Raw genomic sequence first — 21,688 nt, 5'->3', positions numbered from 1 at the left:
GAGAAAGACCAGTGTTGCTCGATGGTATATTCGATGCTGAGACGCACAAGTTTTGAACTGCTGCAGCGAACAAGGTCTGAACGCCGCGGAAAGAGATGTATTCGGTGGGCAACATTAGAGTATTTTGGGGTTTCTACGACAAATTCAGTTTGTTATATCTATTGGCAGGACACTTTCACTTCGTTCGAACGCGGTTTTATATACCTAGACTTCTATGGGGATTTCAGGGGAAATTCAGTTATTTCGTTCCATGCATTATTTCCTTATATCCCATTTCGTAATAATGGAGTTCGAGTGTATGTGCCTTTCTATCAGGGCATGAAGACACATCTTCTATGAACTGTGTGGGAATCCCTGTATCCCAAGATAGCCACCCGCGCGGCAACCTTTGCATTGGGCAGGCAGACTTGCGCTAGCAGCTTGGGTAGTCTAAACGCTATCAGCGCTACCGGGTGCATCGCATCATATCCCGCGAACATGGGCCAAGTCTCTTTAGTTCTCAGCAAGTGGTGAGTGTGGAAGTCTCCATCACCCGCTCCTGCTTTTCCCGCACGTGGAGCTGGTAGGTTGGAAACTCCTCTTTGAGCAGTGTATTCTCTTCGAGGAATCCCTCGGTGATGTTTACTATTGGGGGCGAGCTCCACCATTGGAAAAGTTGGCGCCACCGTCGCCGTGACGTGGCATGAGGGATCACGTGGACACAGAGGCCGCGTCGGCTGCTTCGGAAGCACCAAAGCAAGCTGAAAACGAAAGTTTAAAGTCCCACCTGCGCCGCGGTTCGGATTAAGTGGTGAGGCTTTACCGCCTTGGGTGTCTACCTGACAACATTTGACAACAAAGCACTATAATAGGTAGTGGCTGCCTCTGGAGGCGTGCAGCATGGTAGGTTACTGCTCGGTGCTGCAGTGCCGGACGTACGCAACGGAGCCCGGTGTCAGCCTTATTCACACGTTGTGGGAGATACGGGTTCTCCTCCGTACTCTTGGGACAAAGGAACGACAACACACAGTAGTGCAAACAGTCACAAGGGCATTTATTGCACCTTTCATAGATCCATGCCTGCTAGCCAGCCGAGTTGCTATCCCCAAAACATGCCGATGGGCGCGCGACAAATCTAGAAGTCCGACTCACCGCGTCCTCGCGAGCGAATATGTTCGCTCCATGCTGGATCCCAACGCCTGGTCGTTCGCGTGTATAGTCACGCGAATCGTGGCGCGTTCCAAGGCGGCCACGCGAGGCGGTCTCGCAGATGCATCGGTCGCCGCGCGCTCGCGGGAGACGTCCTCCGCCGCGCGCCGACCCGCCGGGAAAAAGGGCCAGCGCCTGTCCCTCGGCGCCCGAGTAACCCCGCCGCGACGGTGGCGCCATCTCTCACACCGCGCTTGTACCACTCCGAGCGCCGCGGGCGCCAGGCCACGCGAGCCGTGCGGGAAAAACAGCATATCAGGGGATGCGCTATGCGGGAAAACATCAGGGGAGGCGCGAGGGTCGCGCATCCCCACAACGTAGCTGCAGGGCAAGGAGCTGCATGAAGCTTGGCTGGCGAAACTTAGAACCGGCAGACTACAACTCGGGTATGCAGCAATCACAGACGCGAGGAACATTTCTGCTACGGCACCAGGAGTGCGCGATGTTCGGTGAGTAGCAGAAAACGCGCACTGAGACAGACGCTCGCCCGCCCCCGCTGCCCGGCTAATGTGATGACGGTTTGGTCTATGAACTTGTTGATGCTAGATACTGGCAAATTCACAGGAATGGAAAGGGAGCCGTAAGATGCACATTAAAGAAAGGCATGGTGTATGGTCATGTTTGTGTTATGAATTAATGCACTGGATTACGAAAAAGAAGCAGACGGAAATCGCACGCTGAGAAAACCGATAAACATACAGTGCGACGCAACTTGAGAAATAATACTGAAATGTCCAAGAATTTAGAAGACAAAAAAAGATTGAATCGTCGTGACGGCACATCACAACCGCCGTAGGCATTGAAGTCTTTATACCGAAATTATTTTTGAGGAGTCGTGATAGCGTCCGCACAACAATGGTTGCTAATGTACTGTCAAATGCTCATATGATACGGCCTAAAGCTCACAGCACGATGCGAAAACGCGTTCACGGCGAAAGCAAAAAAAATATTGCGCGCGGACATGCATGCAGACGCGTAGTCGGTCGCTGTGAACCCGTGTGATCGCTGCATTGAAGCTTCATTCTGTTCTGCCCTGTTTGGTTATACAGACAGCCCACTATAAGAACATATTTCACATAGTTTACTCTCAGCATTTGCCTACCTTTCACGCAAGAAGCCGGTTCGGGAGACTCCATCGCGGCGACCGCGCGTGTTCACCGTACGTGTCCAGTAAAGAGATAGCGTCTGTAAACGATTCTGTGCTTTCAGTTTGCGCAAGATTACTATATCGACAGTCAAAAACTTCCCTTGTTTCGAGAATACTTACATAAATGTCCAGGAGGGCTTCCGCGTGGTGTTTTTATTGAGCACCGCAAGCGAAACCTATGAGGAGCGCGCCGCCTGATCCCTCATACTATGCAAGGGGAGGCGCTTCCGACAGATGGCAACTCCTTAAGGGGGGAGGTTCCTGCCCTAGCTGCATAGCTAGCTGGCCTGTTCGAAGTACTAGTTGCAAGCATAATGAATGCTTTTAGAGTGTACACATGGTTGTTGTCCATTGTTTCCTCGAGCTTGAACTGGAGCACAGTTGTTGAGCAGGCGTGCGCCAGCCACAGTGTGTGAAGTGCCGAGGCATGGCGCCACTGGAACCATGCCCCCATTTCTACAACAGTTTCAAGTGGCTACAAAGTGAACTGGACTTCCCCTTAGCACAGAAAATGTTGATGCAGAAGGACAAAAGTTCACCCCACAAATAGGTAAACAAAAACACTTCACCAGATAGTCTCACTTACCAATGTAGAAGGTTTGTGGGGTCTCCTTTGTGAGCATGTTGAACGTTTCTTCGGGGTTAGGGGGCCGGAACGGAGTGCGCAGGTCCTTGTACCTGTGATTCAATTCTGCCCGAATGTCGTAGAGCGTGATGCTCTTGTTGCCATATCCTTGCCGTTCAAGCTCCACCGCAAATGCATCGAGATCCAAGTCCTGAGAGAGGAAGATGAACATCACTCCTAATGATGGCAGCTTCCTACAGTGGCATCTCAATATAGCGAACTTCAGGGGACCACAGTAATTTGTTTGTTATTCTGAAAGGCCTTTACAGTGAAAGACCCAAAATTAACCATTCTGCCCATCAACCCATCAGTTGTCACTACATGAGCTATCCATGAAAATGTCACTGTTGGCTCTCAGCATGCGCTGTTGCTATTTTCCATAGAATCCACTGCCATGCACCACCAAAGCACCGTATAATAAGAGTTATGCACGCAAAATAGACACTGACGCCAAGAAAACTGGCGACAAAAAGGTAGCTCTGTGTCGCCACCGGAGCAGAATCGTTCTTGCTTTACATTCCTTGCCATGGCCACCACAACTGTCTCGCTCGAGGTGGACGCGAACTATGCCAAAACTCAAGCGCGCGTAAACGACACTGTCCAGAAAGTGCAAAGGGCAACCACGTGGCATCTTCATGAGTACAGAGGCAGAAACAAGTGCAAAAGAAAGAGGCATACATAGAAAGAAGTGTGAAAGGGACGCCGCGGCGTCCGCTTTCTGCATCTTGTGGCCTAGTCTGCCAGCGTACTGTTTCAGCTGGCATAAAGGATACACAGAAACCTAATAATCCCCAGATTTCTGAATATTAGTTCATAGTACTGAGGCGTTAACATCACAATGAAACTGAAAAACAATCATTATCCTGAAACATTCGGTATTCTGAAGTTTGTAGTACTGCAATATTTTTAGAAACTGTAAGAAGTCAGCGTCAGCAGGGGACTTATGAAAATTTCGTTAATCTGAAAAGTTTGTTAATGCGGTGTTCGTAATAACGAGGTTTTAGTGTAGTGCTCGTTCCCTGCCACAATTTACTTGGTGTGATGTGAGTCTCCCGCGTTAATAGGAGTGAATCCGACTGCCTAAAATAAGCACATTCTACTAATGTACACGCTTGAAAAGGAACAAAATAGACTGTGCTCACAGCAAAACGTCTTTTCATACTGAGAGTTCGCATACAGGCAGCATACCACCTGTTCATACCATTCACATCACACAGCAATGAGCCTGCAACCATAAGTGATGAATATATCTTCCTGGCTGATGGTGAATGCCCTTTCTACATCAAATACCTTGAGGAAAACTATGGTGCTGTTAAGAGGAAAACCCAATGAGAAAATATCAATGACGACTTGGTGGTAAATGTGAGAGAAATGCGTTGGGAATTATGTCGCACCTCTTTGAGGTCTCAGATCCATGATTTTAACGGTGTTCAATACAATGCAAAGTGTTGTTTAAGAGCCCACTCAAAACACATCCCGTCTCTTCGGGTATTAAAATGCAACTGATGCTGTTCCAGAGCAGACCACTGTCAGTTGCACTATACATATATACTGTTGCAACGTCAAAACAGGGGTCGTAGAGCACTATTCAGGAGGCACAGAAGCAGGTCGCCGTTTTAATACTGAGTGCAACCGCGACTTCTTCTTCATCGCTGCGCCTTGACAAAAACGCTCATGCACGCTCGCATTGTCCTCTTCTTCATTGGAATACAGGTATGGCAATATATATAGACAGTCGATCCCAGATATATCAAACTCGAACAGGATCGCAAAATAGTTCAATACCGTATTTACTAGCATAATGGTCGCACTTTTTTGTCAGAAAAATTGACGCAAATTCAGGGGTGCAATCATTACGCGGGTTAAATTTCCCGAGAAAAAAAAAATTTTTTTGTCCTGCATTTGCTGCGGGATTGCGGGTGCGGGACACCAAAACAAGAATGGCGGCCGGCGGAGCAAGCCGAACGCGATTTTTTTTTTCTTCTCGCGAGTACATTACGTGCATTGAAACAGTTTCTTCCGTATCAGTGATGAATAACATTGTTAATATCGGCAAGTTTGCGGCAATAACGAAGCCATGTCCACTTTGAGGGGACAGAAACAGGTGGGCGCGCTTAGCTGCCAGTGACATAGAAATGCATGGCCGACGTGCTGCGGAAACGGCGGCATCTGTCTTCACTACTATCCTAATACGACATGTTTCCGCTAAGGGTGGGCGAATATCTTAGCTGTGTTGCAAGCGTCGGCGTATGAATAGGGTACACCTTTAACGTATCAGAGTAAACGTGGCTACTATCATTGCCGTGCACGATTTGTTGCGTGCTCACGAGTGCAGATGAAAAGAATCGAAATGCGCCTTTATTGTTTTTGTTGACATCAACAATTATAAAGCCAACCCATAATAAAGACAAGCTTGGTTGTACCACTTTTTGTCATGGAAGTGCGGAAAGTGATGAAAGTAATGAAATCAGGCATCTACTTAAGAATGTTTGGTGCGTGCAGGCCGACAGATGGTAAGCGCGATCATTATTAGCTAGACTTAGCACATGACATATTGCTGCGGCAAGTTCGAGGCGCGATCATTACACGGGACTTAAAAAAAATCGAATTTTGACGACAAAATTTAGGGGTGCGATCATTACGCGAGTGCGATCATTATGCGAGTAAATACGGTATATTCATAATTCGAAATATAAAATATGCCTATCTGAAGCTTATCTGAGACCTCCGCATGTCTCGGACAGTTTCCTGAAATCGTGAAAAGCTGGAACTTACCCATTTGCTTCTCTAAGGCTATGTCAAATGCACGAAAGTTGTCTTATTTTTTGCTCACAAACGTTGCCAGTCGCTCGCGCTGCAGCACGGTCTTTGATAAAAAAAAAAAAAAAAAAAAGTTATTGGGTTTTACGTGCCAAAACTACTTTCTGATTATGAGGCACGCCATAGTAGAGGACTCCGGAAATTTTGACCACCCGGTGTTCTTTAACGTGCACCTAAATCTAAGTACACGGGTGTTTTCACATTTCGCCCCCATCGAAATGCGGCCGCCGTGGCCAGGATTCGATCCCGCGACCTCATGCTCAGCAGCCCAACACTATAGCCACTGAGCAACCACGGCAGGTAGCACGGTCTTTGATATACTGATGACAACACTAAACCTAAGGGCCCATGTCGCCAAGACGCAAGATCATGGTGCAACTAGTGCACTTCAAAGTGCTTGTTGCATGTTTTTATTTAAGATAAGGTAGAAATGAACACACCATAGAAGCAGACTGGCCTGTGTGGATATGAGCTGTTACGAGTGGATTCCAGCCGCTGCTGCCGATGACTGCCAACACTACATACATGCTGCTAGTATTTAAAGTGGCTTTCAGCTTGCGAAATTTCAGAGTCCATTCCAACGACAGTCGACTCTCGTTACAACAAACCCTGATAATCCGACTAAAAGCGTTAGTTTTATCCGAAGTTCATAATATCCGAAACGCCTCACTTGCAAAACTCTGGTCACGATGTCTAACAATGTTATTGGAAAGAGTGAGTGACGAACGTCCAAAGTAAAAAACAAACAAAAAAAGTCTCAGTTTCACCCGAAAGGTAAGCATCGGTTGTGATAGCAAATTAGTAGACAGCTATGCGAAGCAAGGATAGTAGTTTTATCTCGCTCAATGACCGCGGAAACTTGCTGTCAAAACGTTGGAGTGGGGAAGCGTGGCAGCAGCAGCCAGTGAATTGTCCTTCATGCTGTCTCTCGCTTCAACATGAACTAAATGTCAAAAGCACAGCGCATATGAAGCTACCAGCACTGGGCGCACTTTGTCCACATCGCAGATCGCTTTCAAGATACAGCACGCACGCAACAGCGCACTTTCTCCACATCGAAGATCGCTTTCAAGATACGGCGCTCGTGCGGGCGTGCACTTTGTCCACATCGCAGATTGCTTTCAAGACACGGCAGCAGAGCAGCTGCGCCGTAAGCAGCAGCCACCGAAGCAGAAACCCCTCTCCCTTGCCGCCCACGGTGCCTCATGCGCAAAAGAAGACTGTGCGTTTCTGCCCCGCTTTCCTCTCTCTCATGCACAATATTGAGACATGATCGTCGGCTAACCCTCGCAAGTCAGCTGTCAGCCCATGTCGACACGGCAAAAGTAAGTTTTATACACCCGATCTTGAAAAATATTGCCGCTAATTTCATCCGCTGTAGCTGGTAGTCCGTTGTAGTGCAGTCTGTTAAAGGCGAACTTCGTTGCATAACTAAAATAGGCAGAACAAACTAAGGTTGAAATATGATTATATCCGAAAGTCTGTTGCATGCGGGTCTGTTGTAACAAGCGTAGGCTGTAGTTTGTAACTGTGCGAGCACAAATGAAACGCCCTTAGCATGGATCCACGAATTGCACAGTGATGAGCCTTGCGTGCTGCCGCCGAAATCTTTCCGCCGAAGTCTTTCTGTGAAGTGCATATGTAGCATGCGGTGGTTTTGTTAAATTCAAACTGTAATGTAAAGATCCATCCAAATGGAGGCTGATGTCAGATTCATTCACGATAACGAATGGCTGCAGTTTGCACGAGCCACCCATATTTGCAGCAAGCAAAACTGAGCAGCATTAGATTTATAGAATATAGTGGCAAAGGGAAATTTGATGTATGCATAGCACATCACTATACTTTTACATGGGACTTTTAAGGGGATCTCACAACTGTTCGATACAGACAATAATTCAACGTATCCAAGTTCGACATAAGCGGTATCAACTGTGTGTGTGTGTGTTTGTACAAACACACACCTTGTGGCTGGCTTCCCACACTTCACAAACATACACTTTTTTCCTCTTTGACACTCCTAATGCCGACGCATTAGAAAAACTTGTGAAGTGTTCCTCCTTGTGAACAGCAAACGGATTTGGCCGCGGCAAATAAAGGTCCACAAAGTATCTTCACTTACCCTGAGCTTTTCAGGGTTCTCCAGAATTTCCTCGAGGGCTTCAGCGGGGTTCACGTCTTCAGTGACATCATCATACTCTAGGGCATCCACAGCCATCTTGCGAGCCCACTCATAAGCTTCTGGATGAACCCGCGAGCCATCCAACACCTCCACATAGGCATTTGTGCTGCAAGTATAAGAATATTGAATGGTCACGTAAAGAGATTTCTTCCAACAAACAGGACCCAGTGCTCGTCTCAGCCAAAGTACTAAGTGTAGCTGTGCATACTTGACAATGTGTGTGAGCTATCATAAAAGAAAAGAGCCCACCCAAACACTGACAGTTAATTTGACAATCTACTCCACCAAACAGGAATGCGTGGAAAACAACCACACACTAACATTTTACAACAATGACACAGCAATAACCTTGTCCTCCGCAGAATCCAACTGGTTTTCATTGTTTGTGGGACTGGCAGGAAGGAGAGGGAAAAGAAAGAAATTAATAGAATACAGTGAACTCTCACTTGAGTGAACTTCAAGGGACCGAAGGAAATAGTTCACTTAACTGAAAGTTCACTAAACTGAATATTCACTAGACCAACATAAGACATGGCACACAGAGTCAAAAGTTTGAAGTGCAATTCATGGAGCAAAATAAATGGCATCAATAGTGTTAGAAATGTGTGAAATGGAATTTGTACATATCAACAAGTAAAAGGTTCATAACAGTTATAATGCTGCCTTTCTCACTCAGAAAAAAAATCTGTAATCTTCTTCTGCACTTGTACTTTTAAAGCACAGGAAGTAACAAACTGTCCAAAGAGTCAATGTTCTTGTACACTACTTCTGGCACAGCTTGCTGTTGAGACACAAAGTCTTTCAACTTTCCAATGTACCCTACAACCTCAGCTAGAGTTATAGGGCTTGAAACTGGCTCGGCAGTTGCCTCTTCTTCGTTGCACTCTTCTTCTTCTTCAGGACGAACACTGGAAACAATCTCCAGATCCGTCTGTCCAGCACAGGTAATCAGTGCACTGTCACACTGTGCATAGTCTTGAAACAAAGTATCTGATCGTAACTAATAAGTTACGATCAGATAACTGAGTAAGTAACTGATCGTAAAAAATAAGCCTTGGTCCTCTGAGCGAGTTCGTTAAACCGAAATAATGACTTCCGAAATTCGTTCAAGTGAAACATTGTTGCATAGAATCTATAAGAAAACTGCCGGGGATTTTTAAAAAGTTCGTCATTCTGAAATATTCGATAAACCGACGTTCGTACAACTGAGAGTTTACTGTACTGGTGTTTGTAATTAGCAAGTCCACAAACAAAAGAAAAAAGAAAGTAGAAGCACATCACAATGAAATTGAGAAACATGTGCAGATGTTTCAAGGTGAATTCGTGCAATAGATGCATGCATGTTTCTCTGCATCAGCATTGCTATTGATGAATTGCTTCCTACAACACAAGGTGCAGAGGTCTTTCATCAAGATCATTATAAGACTTCTCTTTTATGCAAATGGTTCAGTAGCACTGACAACAAAGTGAACAGTTTGGTCACACTGCATATACCTATGGACATGAACAACTTACGCAACCTTTATTTAATAAAACCAAATTGCTTTTCAAGAAACCCAAATGCCATTTGTACAAAAGCTGGAAGTACAGTATAACCTCATTACAACAGACCTTGAAAGTGAAGAAGATTTTGGCCTGTTGTAAAAGAAGTATGTAGTAAGAGTAATACTGTTACAACACTTTTATGTAATGTGGGGATGCGCGACTCTCACGCGTCCCCTGATATGTTCTTTTCCCGCGTAGCTCCCGTCTCCTGTAATCCGCCTTCGCCACGTCGCTTGGTGCAAGCGGCAGTCGGTCTGGTTGAAGCGCATTGCGAGAGATGGCGTGAGTGTGGCTATGCTAATGCCACCTAACAGCATGGTTACTTGGGCATAAAAAGGAGAAGGCTGTTTCTCTTTGGCTCGAGGTTGACCTTGCAGGTCGTAGCACGCCTTGCTGAGCAAACGCTCAGCAAGGCGTGTGCGATCCCTGGACTTCACCGAGTGCACGATGCCCTGGTCAATAGGCCGCGCTTTTGACGTTGTGCAGGGTGGAAAATACACCACCTTTGTGGCCTGAAGCTGGGGAAGCTGCATGTGGCTCGAGCAATTGTCGAAGAGCAGCAGCACATTCCTCTTCTGCTTCTGCATTCCTCTTCGCAGATGGCGCTTCCATGCTGATTGCATAAACGCAAAAAATGGGAAGACAGGCGGTAGACTAGGTTATACCAGCACCTGGTTACACGTACAACATGGAGGTATGCACATGGAGGAAGCTACGGCAGCTAGGTTAGAAGCGCGTCCGAGGCGGCCATTATTTGAATGCCGATGGCGATATGGTAACGCGGATTTAGGGTCGTACTCGATTCTAACGCGCTTGCAACTTTTGAACCCTTGTATCGGAAAAAAGGTCCGCGTTAGATTCGAGTAAACACAGTATGTAGTATCCGAATGTCTGTTGTAAGCAGATACATTGTAACAAGGTTATACTGTATTAAAATGTCTGCCAAGCGTAGGCCACAATCTATGACCCACGTGGATGGAATGTGACTCGAGCTACACAATGAGGTCTTCCTTTTCATACCTATTCTCGAACGATGTTGTGTCAATCTTGATGAAGCCCGCACAGTTGATGAACACTTTAGGTCCCATGTGGCAGACAGTCACAAGTTGTGTTCTGCTTTCGAGGCGTTGGTGAGCTTGCTTCAGTGTCTGTAATAAAGCATAACCACGCATTTTACACGACCGGTAACACCAATCAGCTGCAGTAAATGCAAGTGGGCTGTCTCTCTTTAACTGAATAATGGCTGAGTTAGAATTGATTAGTGAGCTTACATATAGCATTTACTTGTGCAAGGCCTGCACTTTGTTAAAAACGTTTTTAACAGGGTGTTGGCCTTACTTGAGGCCGACTTATGGCTGCACACTGAAGCCTCGAGCTATGCTCAGACTGCTATGCAGAATAACATATGAACACTTGTCATTTCATCATCCACGTTGCTTCCATTGCCCTTGTTCTTTTACCAGCTCGCCTCATCGGTGCCTTCCCAAAGATGGTCATCCTTCGTGCTGAACTTCCACCCAGCCACATGTTTATCAGGTTCTACATACAGAATCACTTAGAGCCTGAAGGTGACAATACATGCTGTGAAGTGCTTCCCTATCGTTGCCAGTGGAATGTGTCCAGAATAACAATGCAGCTAAAAAATACACTGCAACCTAGCGGATACTGTCGAAGCACACTGGATCTATGTCGCGTGATCTGGCGTGCTAAAGTAATGAAGAGAAGGTGCCATCATTTGCGGGACAGTAACTAGTGCCTTCTAGTTGCAGCATGTGGAAATTAATCAGAATGCAGATATGCACGTGATGCTGAGTGAAAAATTTTCCCCAAAAATTTTCATGCTGTGGGCCTACATGAGGGCGGTTCTTACACAAGTAAAGCCATCTAAAACAGGAAAGAGAGAGAGAAAAAGGACCTTCATTATACTACAAAGAAAAGCATCATTACTCGTTATTCACAGCACTAGAGTCAAAACCCCTTGGCAGGGCTACAAAGCACTGTTGCAGCAAGTGATGCTAATCTTTGGTCAAACAATTACAGTCAAATCCAGATACATTGAACTCGAAAGGGATAGTAAAATAGTTTGATATATCAGTAATTCAATACAGTCGAAATCCGCAATAATGAAATCACGTGACAACGAACTTCTCGCTACGATATATTTTCTTATCACCGCCGAACGCCCATAGGATTCAATGCATTTCGTACCTCTCAACAACGAAATGTCGCTGCACTATAATCCAGCATCAATGAAATTTGCCGGAACGTAACCCAGCATATTACCTACTCGTGCAAGCCTAGCAGGCTCCAAAATTTGCTCCAATGAGATTGTGTTACACTAAACCTGTGTAAAATACCACCACATTACGCTTGCGTGGGCGTCGGCATTTTTGTTTACAAAAACAACCAAGCGCCAAAAGCGATCGTGTGTGCTAGAAACACGTCATGGCTGCCATCTTGGTTGTCGATCGCCCATTTGAAGCGGCACACATGTTACTACCGATATGTGACGACTGTTTTTGCACACCTAGTGCAGTGTGTAATGTGCACCTCGGTGAGAAAAATGCAGCAAAAACAAGGAAATTCATGTCTCACCGACGTGGAATTGTTTATGGCGCTTGAGATGGTTTGAGCAGCATGGAGTGCCATGCATCGGGCCGTGGTTTAGCGATCATCCGGGAAAACGCATCGCTTGCTTCAAGTACGCTCATTTTGGTGCTACCTGACGTGCATTGCGTGTGGATGCGGTGCTGGACGTAGGTCTGCACGAAGGGGCCGCAATCTCGATTGATTGCCTTCGGGTATACGAGATATGATCATTTTACCGCTTAGCACCAGACACATAGGGGCCTAAGGGTGACAGCGTTCGCTGCAGAAATGCTGCTGCATGCATGGAGTGCTGTTTATCTGCGTCCGGTGCCGAGTTACGAAAAGTCTTGCAAAAGTGATCGTATCTCCAAATGCAATTGACCGAGAATACTACTCCATGGTAGTGCTTCCACTGCTGATCGACGCATGTGGCTCACTTTGTACTGTGGGCAATGCGGTTCTATCTCCTCGAGCAAAGCTTGGCAAAGTAGCCTGATGGAATTTCAACAGTAAGGTTTCATTCTGCGATGCATTACTTATCTGTGCTGTCCCATTTGGCAACAACAAAATTCCCGCGAAAGTAAATTTTATTGTGTTCCCTGCCAATTTCGTAATTATGAGGTTCAACTGTATACTATAACATAAAAACATTATACAAATATTTTAAAGGTGATTTTGCTGCTGTTCGTTATACACAATAATTCACTTTTTTTTTATATATCTGGGTTCGACTGTATTTGCATTAGCTACATATGCACCTCTGCATTGTTAACATAGGGACTTGCTATTTGGACTACGCAAGCAAGTGCCAGAAGCAAGTGCTGCCGCTTTCCTAGGGCTTTGGAACAGGTTCTTAGGCATGCTAACCGATCAGCACAGACTACGGCAACACATAGCAAGCTCTCACCAGAGAAGTCTATATAAAGCAGCTGACTGAAAGACTAGCAGCACAACAGTGGATTTGCAACAGAGCAGTGAAATATAGTGACCAAACATCGAGCTTTCATGTAAGATGTTACCCTCAAGAGCTACAGCTTGCAACACAGCGTCGAACAGTGGCATGAGGTCCGCAACATTTATTCTGGGGTATTCAAACCTTTTCACTGACCTTGAGCAGTGAGGCACCTTTGCGAGGTCCGAGGCCGCACACGAACTGCACCAGGAAGGACGTGTGTATGTGAGAGATTGCCAAGTTGATGTCCACACCGACTTCATTAGTCCGGTTCACAAACTCCAGGTTCAGTGCATTCGTGAGATCGTCCCTTGGTACCAAGTCCTGCAGCCAAAAATTATCAAACACAACAGTCAATATAACACAGTCAAAAGCTTCCCAATTAATGTCACCAATATTTGGTTGAAAAGCAGCTGAAGGCTTTGTGAAATGGGCAAATCAACAATATATTCCATCCAGAAGAGAATTTGTTTTTAATTTCAAGCTGTAAATGTGCCAGATGACTTGCTCCTTACAGTCCAGCTTGAGAAAAGTTCCGATTTTTTCGTGTTATTAGCAGTACTTCTTTTTTGTAACAAAATGTATAACAGAAGGACGTCTAAAGCATTCACCATGAAAGTGACAACTTGCCAGAACCTGTATACAGCCAAACCCACTTATAACGATACCAGTCTTAATAATATATCGGATACAGTCGATCCCGGATATATCGAACACAGATATATTGAATTATTGCCTATAACGAACAGTCGAAAAATCCCCTTGGGAATCCAATGCAAAAAAAAAAAAGTATAGCGTTATTGTTCGCGTATACAGAACTCCCGTGCACCGGCAAATCGATGTATCGAACTCTGTGCTCAGCTGCGAACCGGCAAGTGCGCTTCTCCCACCATACCCCACCCCCGCATGTGCGCTTCTCCTCACAAAGCTCTCGCGATGTTCCTGCGATCTCACGCGCGCCGCCCCGCACTCTGAGGAAGGGGTGTGTGGGTAGAAGGCACGTGACGAGGAGCATTTGGAGTGCGATTGGGTGTGAAAGGGACGCGGGAGGGAGAAACCACGCTGACCACAGGCGCCCGTTTCCTGTGTTTTGGTTGGCTGACACCAATGGCACAGCGAGACGAACGAGGTCAGTGCAGCTTGGGCTTGTGGTAGTGCGGAGATGCGGAGCGGTGCGTCTTTCGATTCGCTTTGTTCCTTTTATTCACTAGGCCAACGCGAAGGCTTGAGACTTGTCTGGTGCAGTACGTTTTTCTTTCCGCTTTTGGCACATGTTCTGGAGCCATGGCCGCGAAAAAAACGCAAGAATTTTGATTTTTCAACAAAGGCAGACATCGTTTGACAGTACGCTGGCGAGAAAAAGTCGTCCGTCGCAGGGGCGTTCGCAATTCCTCGCAACACACCGAGTACGATCCTCAAGAACAAAGCCAATGTTAAGCTGAAGGCAGCGCAGTCCAGTCACCCGGGAGCGTGTCATGTGCACGTCCCAACCTTTGACAAGGTCGAGAAGGCATTGTACGCCTGGTTTTTGGAGACACGTGCCAAGAACATACCTGTTGACGGAAGTATGTTGACGAACATACCTGTTGATGCAAATTTTATATTTCGAATGATCGATATATCGAACTATTTCGCGATCCCCTTCGAGTTCAATATATCCGGGATAGACTGTATAACAATGAGCAGTCAACGCACCGTCAACTTTTGTATGTCTTCTATGGTAAAATACCGCTTACAGTGCAGTCCACTTATAACGATATCGATAAAGACGAAAAATATGATCGTTATAACCGATGATCGCTATATCTGGACTGCAGTTATCAAAAAAAAAAAATTTTTTTTAAACGCGTTTGCGCTCTTTACTTTTGCAGCTCTGAACTCGAATTCGCTACTTGCTCTAAAGAATAGATGATGTATACAGTAGGCCGTGAAAAACACTTTATTTCTAGCGCCAATGACCGTGTCAATGATTAGGCGCGCCGAAATAGTCCGAAATCTGCACTTGCTTTTGCGGCAGCTTCAGCTTCACAACCGCGGTGTGCATGGATTCCAGCTGCTGCGCGAACACTGGCGGCAATCCTTTAGCATGCATAAAATCAATTAAGGAGTCGATCGACGACAGTGCACTTTGCGTGGACATCGTGGTCGAGGTCAAGGAGCCACTGTCGATCTCGTTGTCACTGTCGCTGATGCCGTCGCCACCGTCGCACAACTTTGCGTCTGTCGAGACAGCACATCTTCGGCGATCGCCTCGTCGGTGACCTCATCGCAGAACGAGGCAGCACTGTCTGCAGTCAAAAACTCCTCCTTCGACACACCACCTGTGTCACCAGTAGGAACGAGCTCCCAGAGCTCGGTTATGTCAGCGACTTCCACCGGGTCGGTCTCAGCGGGTTGGGGAAGTTCGTCCTTACGCACAAAGCCCGCCTTCTTTAAGCCATTGGTGATGAACCACTGGTAAAGCGCCTCTTCAACATCGGCGTACAAGGGGTCTCTAAACCCTTTTCCGCTGATCGGAATGGCCGCTGATAGCTCCTGCCTTCACAATCGCGGTGCTCCCGGTTTTCAAGATGGTTGATATCGTTAACTGGACGAGCTCATACTTCTTCACGAGGGCGCTCACCTTAAGCCGCATCGAGAGTCCTGCAAAATATCCATCTTCGTGTCAAGCGACACAGCTTTGCGCTTTGTCGGCGCTATCTTCGAACTGGGTTGAACCGTTAGTTGCACGCTGCTTCGGTGGCGTCAGCCTGCTATCGCGAGAGAGACGCGGGACGGGCGCCACCGCGCCGCTTTGCTTGTCACTTCTTTTTTTCTTTCTCTCTCTTTCGGAGCGACTGTGGCCGACGCGCATGAAGCAGCTAGCGCCATCTTGTGGCGCGCTGCGCCAACGTTGGCTGCGCCTACTCGTGCGCGGGCGGGGCGAGACGCGCTGCGCGGTAATGGCGGCAGATACGAACTTACGGAGGTAAACATCGCCTCGTCTCGACATCGTTCGTTTCAGGGAACTAAGCAACGCAAACGTTACGATTATTTGGCACGGAAAACGCCGTCCAGACTGCAAAATTTTGATCGTTATATCCGATATGCGGTGAATAACCTATCGTTATAAATGGTTTTTTTCCCCATAGACCTAATGCATAAAATGACACTCTCATGTCGACCCATCGTTATAACCGATATATCGTTATATGTGGTATCGTTATAAGTGGACTGCACTGTACTACAATGCTCCCATACCGCACTTTCGGTTATAACAAATAAATCAGCCTACTGTGTGTGTGCGTCAAAAGAAAATGACTGTCAGATCGTTTCAAAAAAATCCCGAGGACACCTAAGCATTTCTTGTGAGTTGTGAATGCGAAAGCATTAATGCCCGATGGAACGCTGCTGAGTGGTCCTTCAAGTTATGAATTTCTTGCGAGCAAGCGAGAGCATTGAGATGCTTGGCGTGTTTTGATTTGGCCTTACCGAGGTGCAGTTAAAACGCAGGTGAGAGCTTGCAGGGACAAGGAATGCACCGATAACACAGGCTTCTGAGAGGGAGGATGACGCAGGGTCGTGGCGATGCCCTCTCTCCTCACACAACGCCTGGTGCGCTGGTGTTCTGTTTCGCCCGCTCTGCTCCGCCAAGGCACGCTCATGACGTGGCATTGCAGCCAATGGGAATTTAGCCTGCTACAAACGCCTGATGCCGGCATTTTCGCTCAATGAGCCATTTGACGCTTTCACATCTAAAAAAGTTTGAGAAAGAATGCGAGCTGGTTCACCCTACCTGCCTCCGTAACACACATCCCGCATGGCAAGCCTTTGTTGCACTGCCTCAAAAAGAATAAAGAAGGGAAAAAAAGAAAGAAAGAAAAAAGCAAGCCACTTTGACAGACTCTCCCCTTTGTGCTGCACACCCCCACGGCCCAGAGCAGGCCTTCGTCGTGCACCCGTCTCCCTCCCTTCCTTTCGCTGACATTGGAGGAGTGGAAAAGAGATGGGAGAGGGGCGACAAAGGCATGCTGTACGGAGTGTATAGCACAAAGGCCAGTAAGGCAAAACAGCTCCCTTGTTTTTTTCTCCAGGATTTCGCATTCCTTTTTTGGGGGGGGCAGACACACAGTAGCCAGATTTAATTGTTATAGTGAGTGAAGCTGCATGGGATCATTGTAGTAAGTGGTTTATTTTACCATAGAACACATGAGAAAGTTCACAGTGCAGCATCTACTCACTGTTACAACTGAGTATTGTTAAAACCAGTAATGCTATAGGCGGGTTCAACTGTACTTCTTCCTGTATAATTAAAATGTTTGCATGCTTGTCCCCTCTGCTTTTTTCATGCAACCCAGTTATAACAAGTATCGGTTATAATATACACAGTTATAATAAACACAATATACACAATTTCTGCGGCCGAACACCACAGCAATCCTGCGGCCAACGGACCAAGGCATGATCCGCTACCTGATGCTTCTGTACAGGTTACGCATGCTCAGCCGCATGGTGCTGTGCTCAGGCAGCAGCAAAAGTTACACCATTGGCCTTAGGTCTGCCGTCGGCATGCTTGCGAACTCGTGGAGGGCAGTTACACAACAGATGCTTTGCACCTGCTTTCGCCACGCGGGCTTCACACTCGGCACCGATAGAACAACAGCGTGTGTGATCAGTCTCCTTCCATGAACTTTGTGTTCGACGACCTGCGCGCCGCTGGAGTTTCGATTCCAACCGGGATAACTTTTGAAGGATTCGCCGGCAACTCTGTGCGGAGTTAACCGACGATGAAGTTATCTGTCAAGTGTTGGTGGATTCGAACAACTCTGACACTGAGAATGAAGAGCCAGAGCCTGCACAGCCAATGAGCCCCAAGTTGACGCAAGCAATGATAACGCTGTCGTCAGTGTGTAGTGATGATATGACCATGGCCGAAATTGAAGCATACATCATCTTGTGCAAGCAAAACACCATGCAAAAGAGGATCAAAGATTTTTTTCTTGCTGCTAAGGCAGTAACAGGCAGCGTTAACCCAGCTGCAGATAGCGCCACCTACATTGACAGCACCTGCCGCAGTATTTTAAAGAAATTTTATGAACAGCTATTTTCAGTCACCTCAATGATGCATTGGCAGAGTTGCGCATCTGATACTTCACCCTTCGCCCATCCGAAAAATACCTATAGAATGGGACGTTTTCTGCATGCATTAGTTTTTTCGGACTGCCTGACTTTTCGGATGTTCTCGCAGTCCCTAGGGAGGCCGAAAAATTGGACGCTGAGTGTAAATACTTCCAGAGTTTCCACGTACATGCAATGGAATGCAACAACCACGCTTCCTACTCACCTGCAGAGGGTGATACCTGAGGCAGAAAATTTCCTCGTCTGGAGTGCAGAGTTGCGAGAACTCAACCAAGGGATCCTGCATCCGCCTGGCCAACGAGATGGCTTGCCGCAGCAGCAAGGGGTAGTCCCGGAAGTCATTCTGCAAAGCACACACATGATGCCCAGTTGGCTGCTACACATCGGATCACTACTTTCATCTGTACATCAAAGTTCAGATAAATTCACCAATTTAACAGATACACTACCCAAGGACATCACAATGAACAACTGAAACAGATGCACATAAGAGCTAATTTATTTACTTTGGGTTATAAGGAATGAAGTGACTGTGCATCCGTCAGTTACAGTTGCTCAGTGCGAGTGCCTTATTCGGACCTCATTTCCCTGGCCCATGCACATGGTGAACACGCACTTCTCCTTCTGTTCAACATCAACACAGGGTGACCCTGTGCCCAACAATTTAAGAGACTGCTAGAGCCTTGCTTGCACTCCAAGACCGTTTCACTGCCATGAACATCACCTCTCTCCTGCCAGGCCCCTCTTGCGACACAACGCGACATGTGTCGCCAATCCTCGGCCTGCACTGTGGTGGTGGGTATGCACCCACTGTGTGTTGTTCCGGCACAACCGACAATTCGGACATGCTGGATTATTCAGGAAGCCCTGCAACACCACCACTAGCCCCATAGACTGAATGTTACGAGGACGACTGAAATTTCGGACACCCTGCAGCGCGTCTTCCGATAATTCTGACTCAAACTGCATGACAGTGCGCTAATTTGGCCATCGATTCGAGCAGAAATAGGAATATTTTCATTTTGATATGCCACTGGCATTGTCATTGGCCATGTTGCTGGCGAGGCCTCCTTGAAACAGAAACTAGCTAAGCCCTGTCAATCGTGCAGTTGCCGATGAGAATCTGGTGCATGGATTGACTGTACAGTAATTTCTCGATTAAACGGAGATTGCTTAAACGCAACTGCCGCTTAAGCGGAACACCACCCTCATGGTTGGTTGGTTTTGTATTCATGCAATGCTCTCTGTAATGGGTCTCAGTAAACGGGACTACTGATAAACTGAACCAATTTCCCTGGTCCCTCGAGGTTCCGTTTAATGAGGATCCGCTTTCCGTTTACTTTCGTCAATATGTAGCGACAGAACAGTAATGCACAAGATACAGTCTGCAATTTTGCACCGACGCCTTCCACTTGATTCTATGCCATTCTTATCCACCATTCATGGTTGGCTGATCCCGCTGACTTACGTATGCGGAGCGTCATTCCGTACGCTGATGAAGCACGAAAAGTGTGAAAAGAAATAGTACAAAAGGTGTTGCTAGAAAATCGCGGCCACGAAATGTGGCCAAAGGCAAGCACACAGCAATGCACTGACAGACTTGGGCCGTATTTTTGGACAATCAGTTTCGAAGATACTTTCATTTTAGCGCTATTGCCAGTGACTAGCACCGGATACCTCAACAGGCGGCAGCATTTCCTCACTGGGATAAGATAGCTTGCCTAGCACTGGGCCAAGTATGCCGTCACTCGTAGATGCCGATGCGTCTTGCGCTGGTCACACAAAAGATAGCGTGCTTAGCACAATACCAAGAATGCCATCGTGAATAGACGCTGATGCGTCTTGCACTAGTCACACACGATTGAAGGTATAAGCCGAGAGTGGCGATGCTAGAATACAGCACACCTTTTTCTGCCCCTTGTGGAATAAAGTCACTTATTTTCAGGCAAATCTGGTATTTTGGACTCACAATTATTCAGACTTCTTGGCCGTCCCCGTCGAGTCCGAATTATTGGTCGGTGACTGTACGTCTATTAGTGCATTTTTAATTAGCAACTTAGGAGACGTAATTGGCCAGCCAGGATGCGAAGTATACCCATATGTTAAAAATCATTTGGCTAGCTCTTTTAAATAAAATACGTCCCAAATGCACTGATGTTCTGCCTGACATTTTTCCTTAACTGCATTTATTTTTTGTGTCTATTTCTTGAACATTATTCAAAGGCACAAGATTTCTTGCAAATTGCGTACTGGCTTTAATCAGTAAATTTGCAATTAATCATTCCATCCTTTAGTGATTACCACACAGATCCCACAATCGACTGCGACGAATAAAGTGTTGCCAAGTAGTGTCCTCAAATCCGCTATGCCACATTGGAGCACTTCGTATATGCAAGTTATATTGTCCAGAGTCATCACTTTCCCAAGCAATGCCTGTAATTGTCCCAAAATGGGAGGACCAGAGAGTGTATCCTTGGTTAAGTGGGGGAAAAATAATGTACCAACTCGAATAATTATGAAGCCAACTTGCATCATCAAAGTCTCCCCTCTCCCACCAGAGGGACTTTCCCACATCCAAATGCATCCTCAAACTATACTAAAAGCAGGAGGCAAACCAAAATGTGAAAAAAAAAAAAAAACCCTACAGACCTCGGCCTTTTTGGAGTTCATGTAGACCATTGCCAGGTCATTGTCCTGCAGCTCCACATTGATCAGGGGCATCTGTTCATTCTCAGCTAGTTCAGATACTACGCCTTTGATGTCCTCCACAACCATGACTGCCTCTCTGTAACACAAAGAAGCATCAGACCGGAGGACCAAAGAACTTCATCCTCCACCAAACAGCACTGTGCAAGAAGTCACGTCAAACGACACTCAAATGACAGCACGTGATAACTGACAGACTGGCAGCTTTTAATGCCGCAAAGCAATCCTCGAACTGTAAGACACAACATAGTGGAGGGCCCCAGATTAATTTTGACCCACACTTAAAAAGCACACGAGCGTCCTCGAGTTCCTGCCCAGCTGGAACATGGCCTACAGAGCCAGGAATCTAACCTGCCATTTCATCCTGATGCTCAGCAGAAAAACATTGTAGCTTACTTGCCACCACAGCAGGTAGCACATGGTAATAGCCACCTTAAAGGCAGCTACTCGCCTTAATCCTAACTGATCACTGCATTTAATCAAGTAAGACAGGCACTTTGTTGGAAACTTAACAGGGTGCGGTCCTCACACAAGTCAGGAATATCTTTACCTGCTAAGGCCATGGACAATGTTGCGAATGATGTACAGAATAATTCAAACATTGGCTGCACACTACATGTACATTTATTCATGTTTAGACAAGTTCTGATTCATTCTTCAATGCACCTGCTATCGGATGTCCTTTACTCCATCCTTTTACTACTTGGTCATCACATTCCCAAACGTGGCTTTTGCGCCGATGCATGCAATTGTGGCTGGTAACATTGGTGAAAAAAATTTTTTTTTTTTTCAATTTTTGACCTTGAATGTAGGGGG

The 21,688-nt window shown here is 46.5% G+C and overlaps 1 protein-coding gene across 1 annotated transcript in view; it reads right to left on the bottom strand.

The window, feature by feature from the left end:
* Nucleotides 1–21,688, bottom strand: part of Spt6 (transcription elongation factor Spt6) — a 101,353-nt gene that overhangs the window by 34,483 nt on the left and 45,182 nt on the right. The window contains exons 21-26 of the mRNA XM_050189070.2: nucleotides 20,816–20,951; nucleotides 18,372–18,509; nucleotides 13,205–13,372; nucleotides 10,528–10,655; nucleotides 7,903–8,068; nucleotides 2,922–3,111 (exon numbers count right to left, since the gene is read on the bottom strand). Of these exons, the coding sequence (XP_050045027.1) occupies nucleotides 2,922–3,111; nucleotides 7,903–8,068; nucleotides 10,528–10,655; nucleotides 13,205–13,372; nucleotides 18,372–18,509; nucleotides 20,816–20,951 (926 nt within the window). The remainder of the gene's footprint in view (nucleotides 1–2,921; nucleotides 3,112–7,902; nucleotides 8,069–10,527; nucleotides 10,656–13,204; nucleotides 13,373–18,371; nucleotides 18,510–20,815; nucleotides 20,952–21,688) is intronic.

Source organism: Dermacentor andersoni, chromosome 3 (genome assembly GCF_023375885.2).
Source record: "Dermacentor andersoni chromosome 3, qqDerAnde1_hic_scaffold, whole genome shotgun sequence".
Taxonomy (NCBI): Eukaryota; Metazoa; Arthropoda; class Arachnida; order Ixodida; family Ixodidae; genus Dermacentor; species Dermacentor andersoni.
This window is presented reverse-complemented; position numbering and strand designations above follow the sequence as displayed.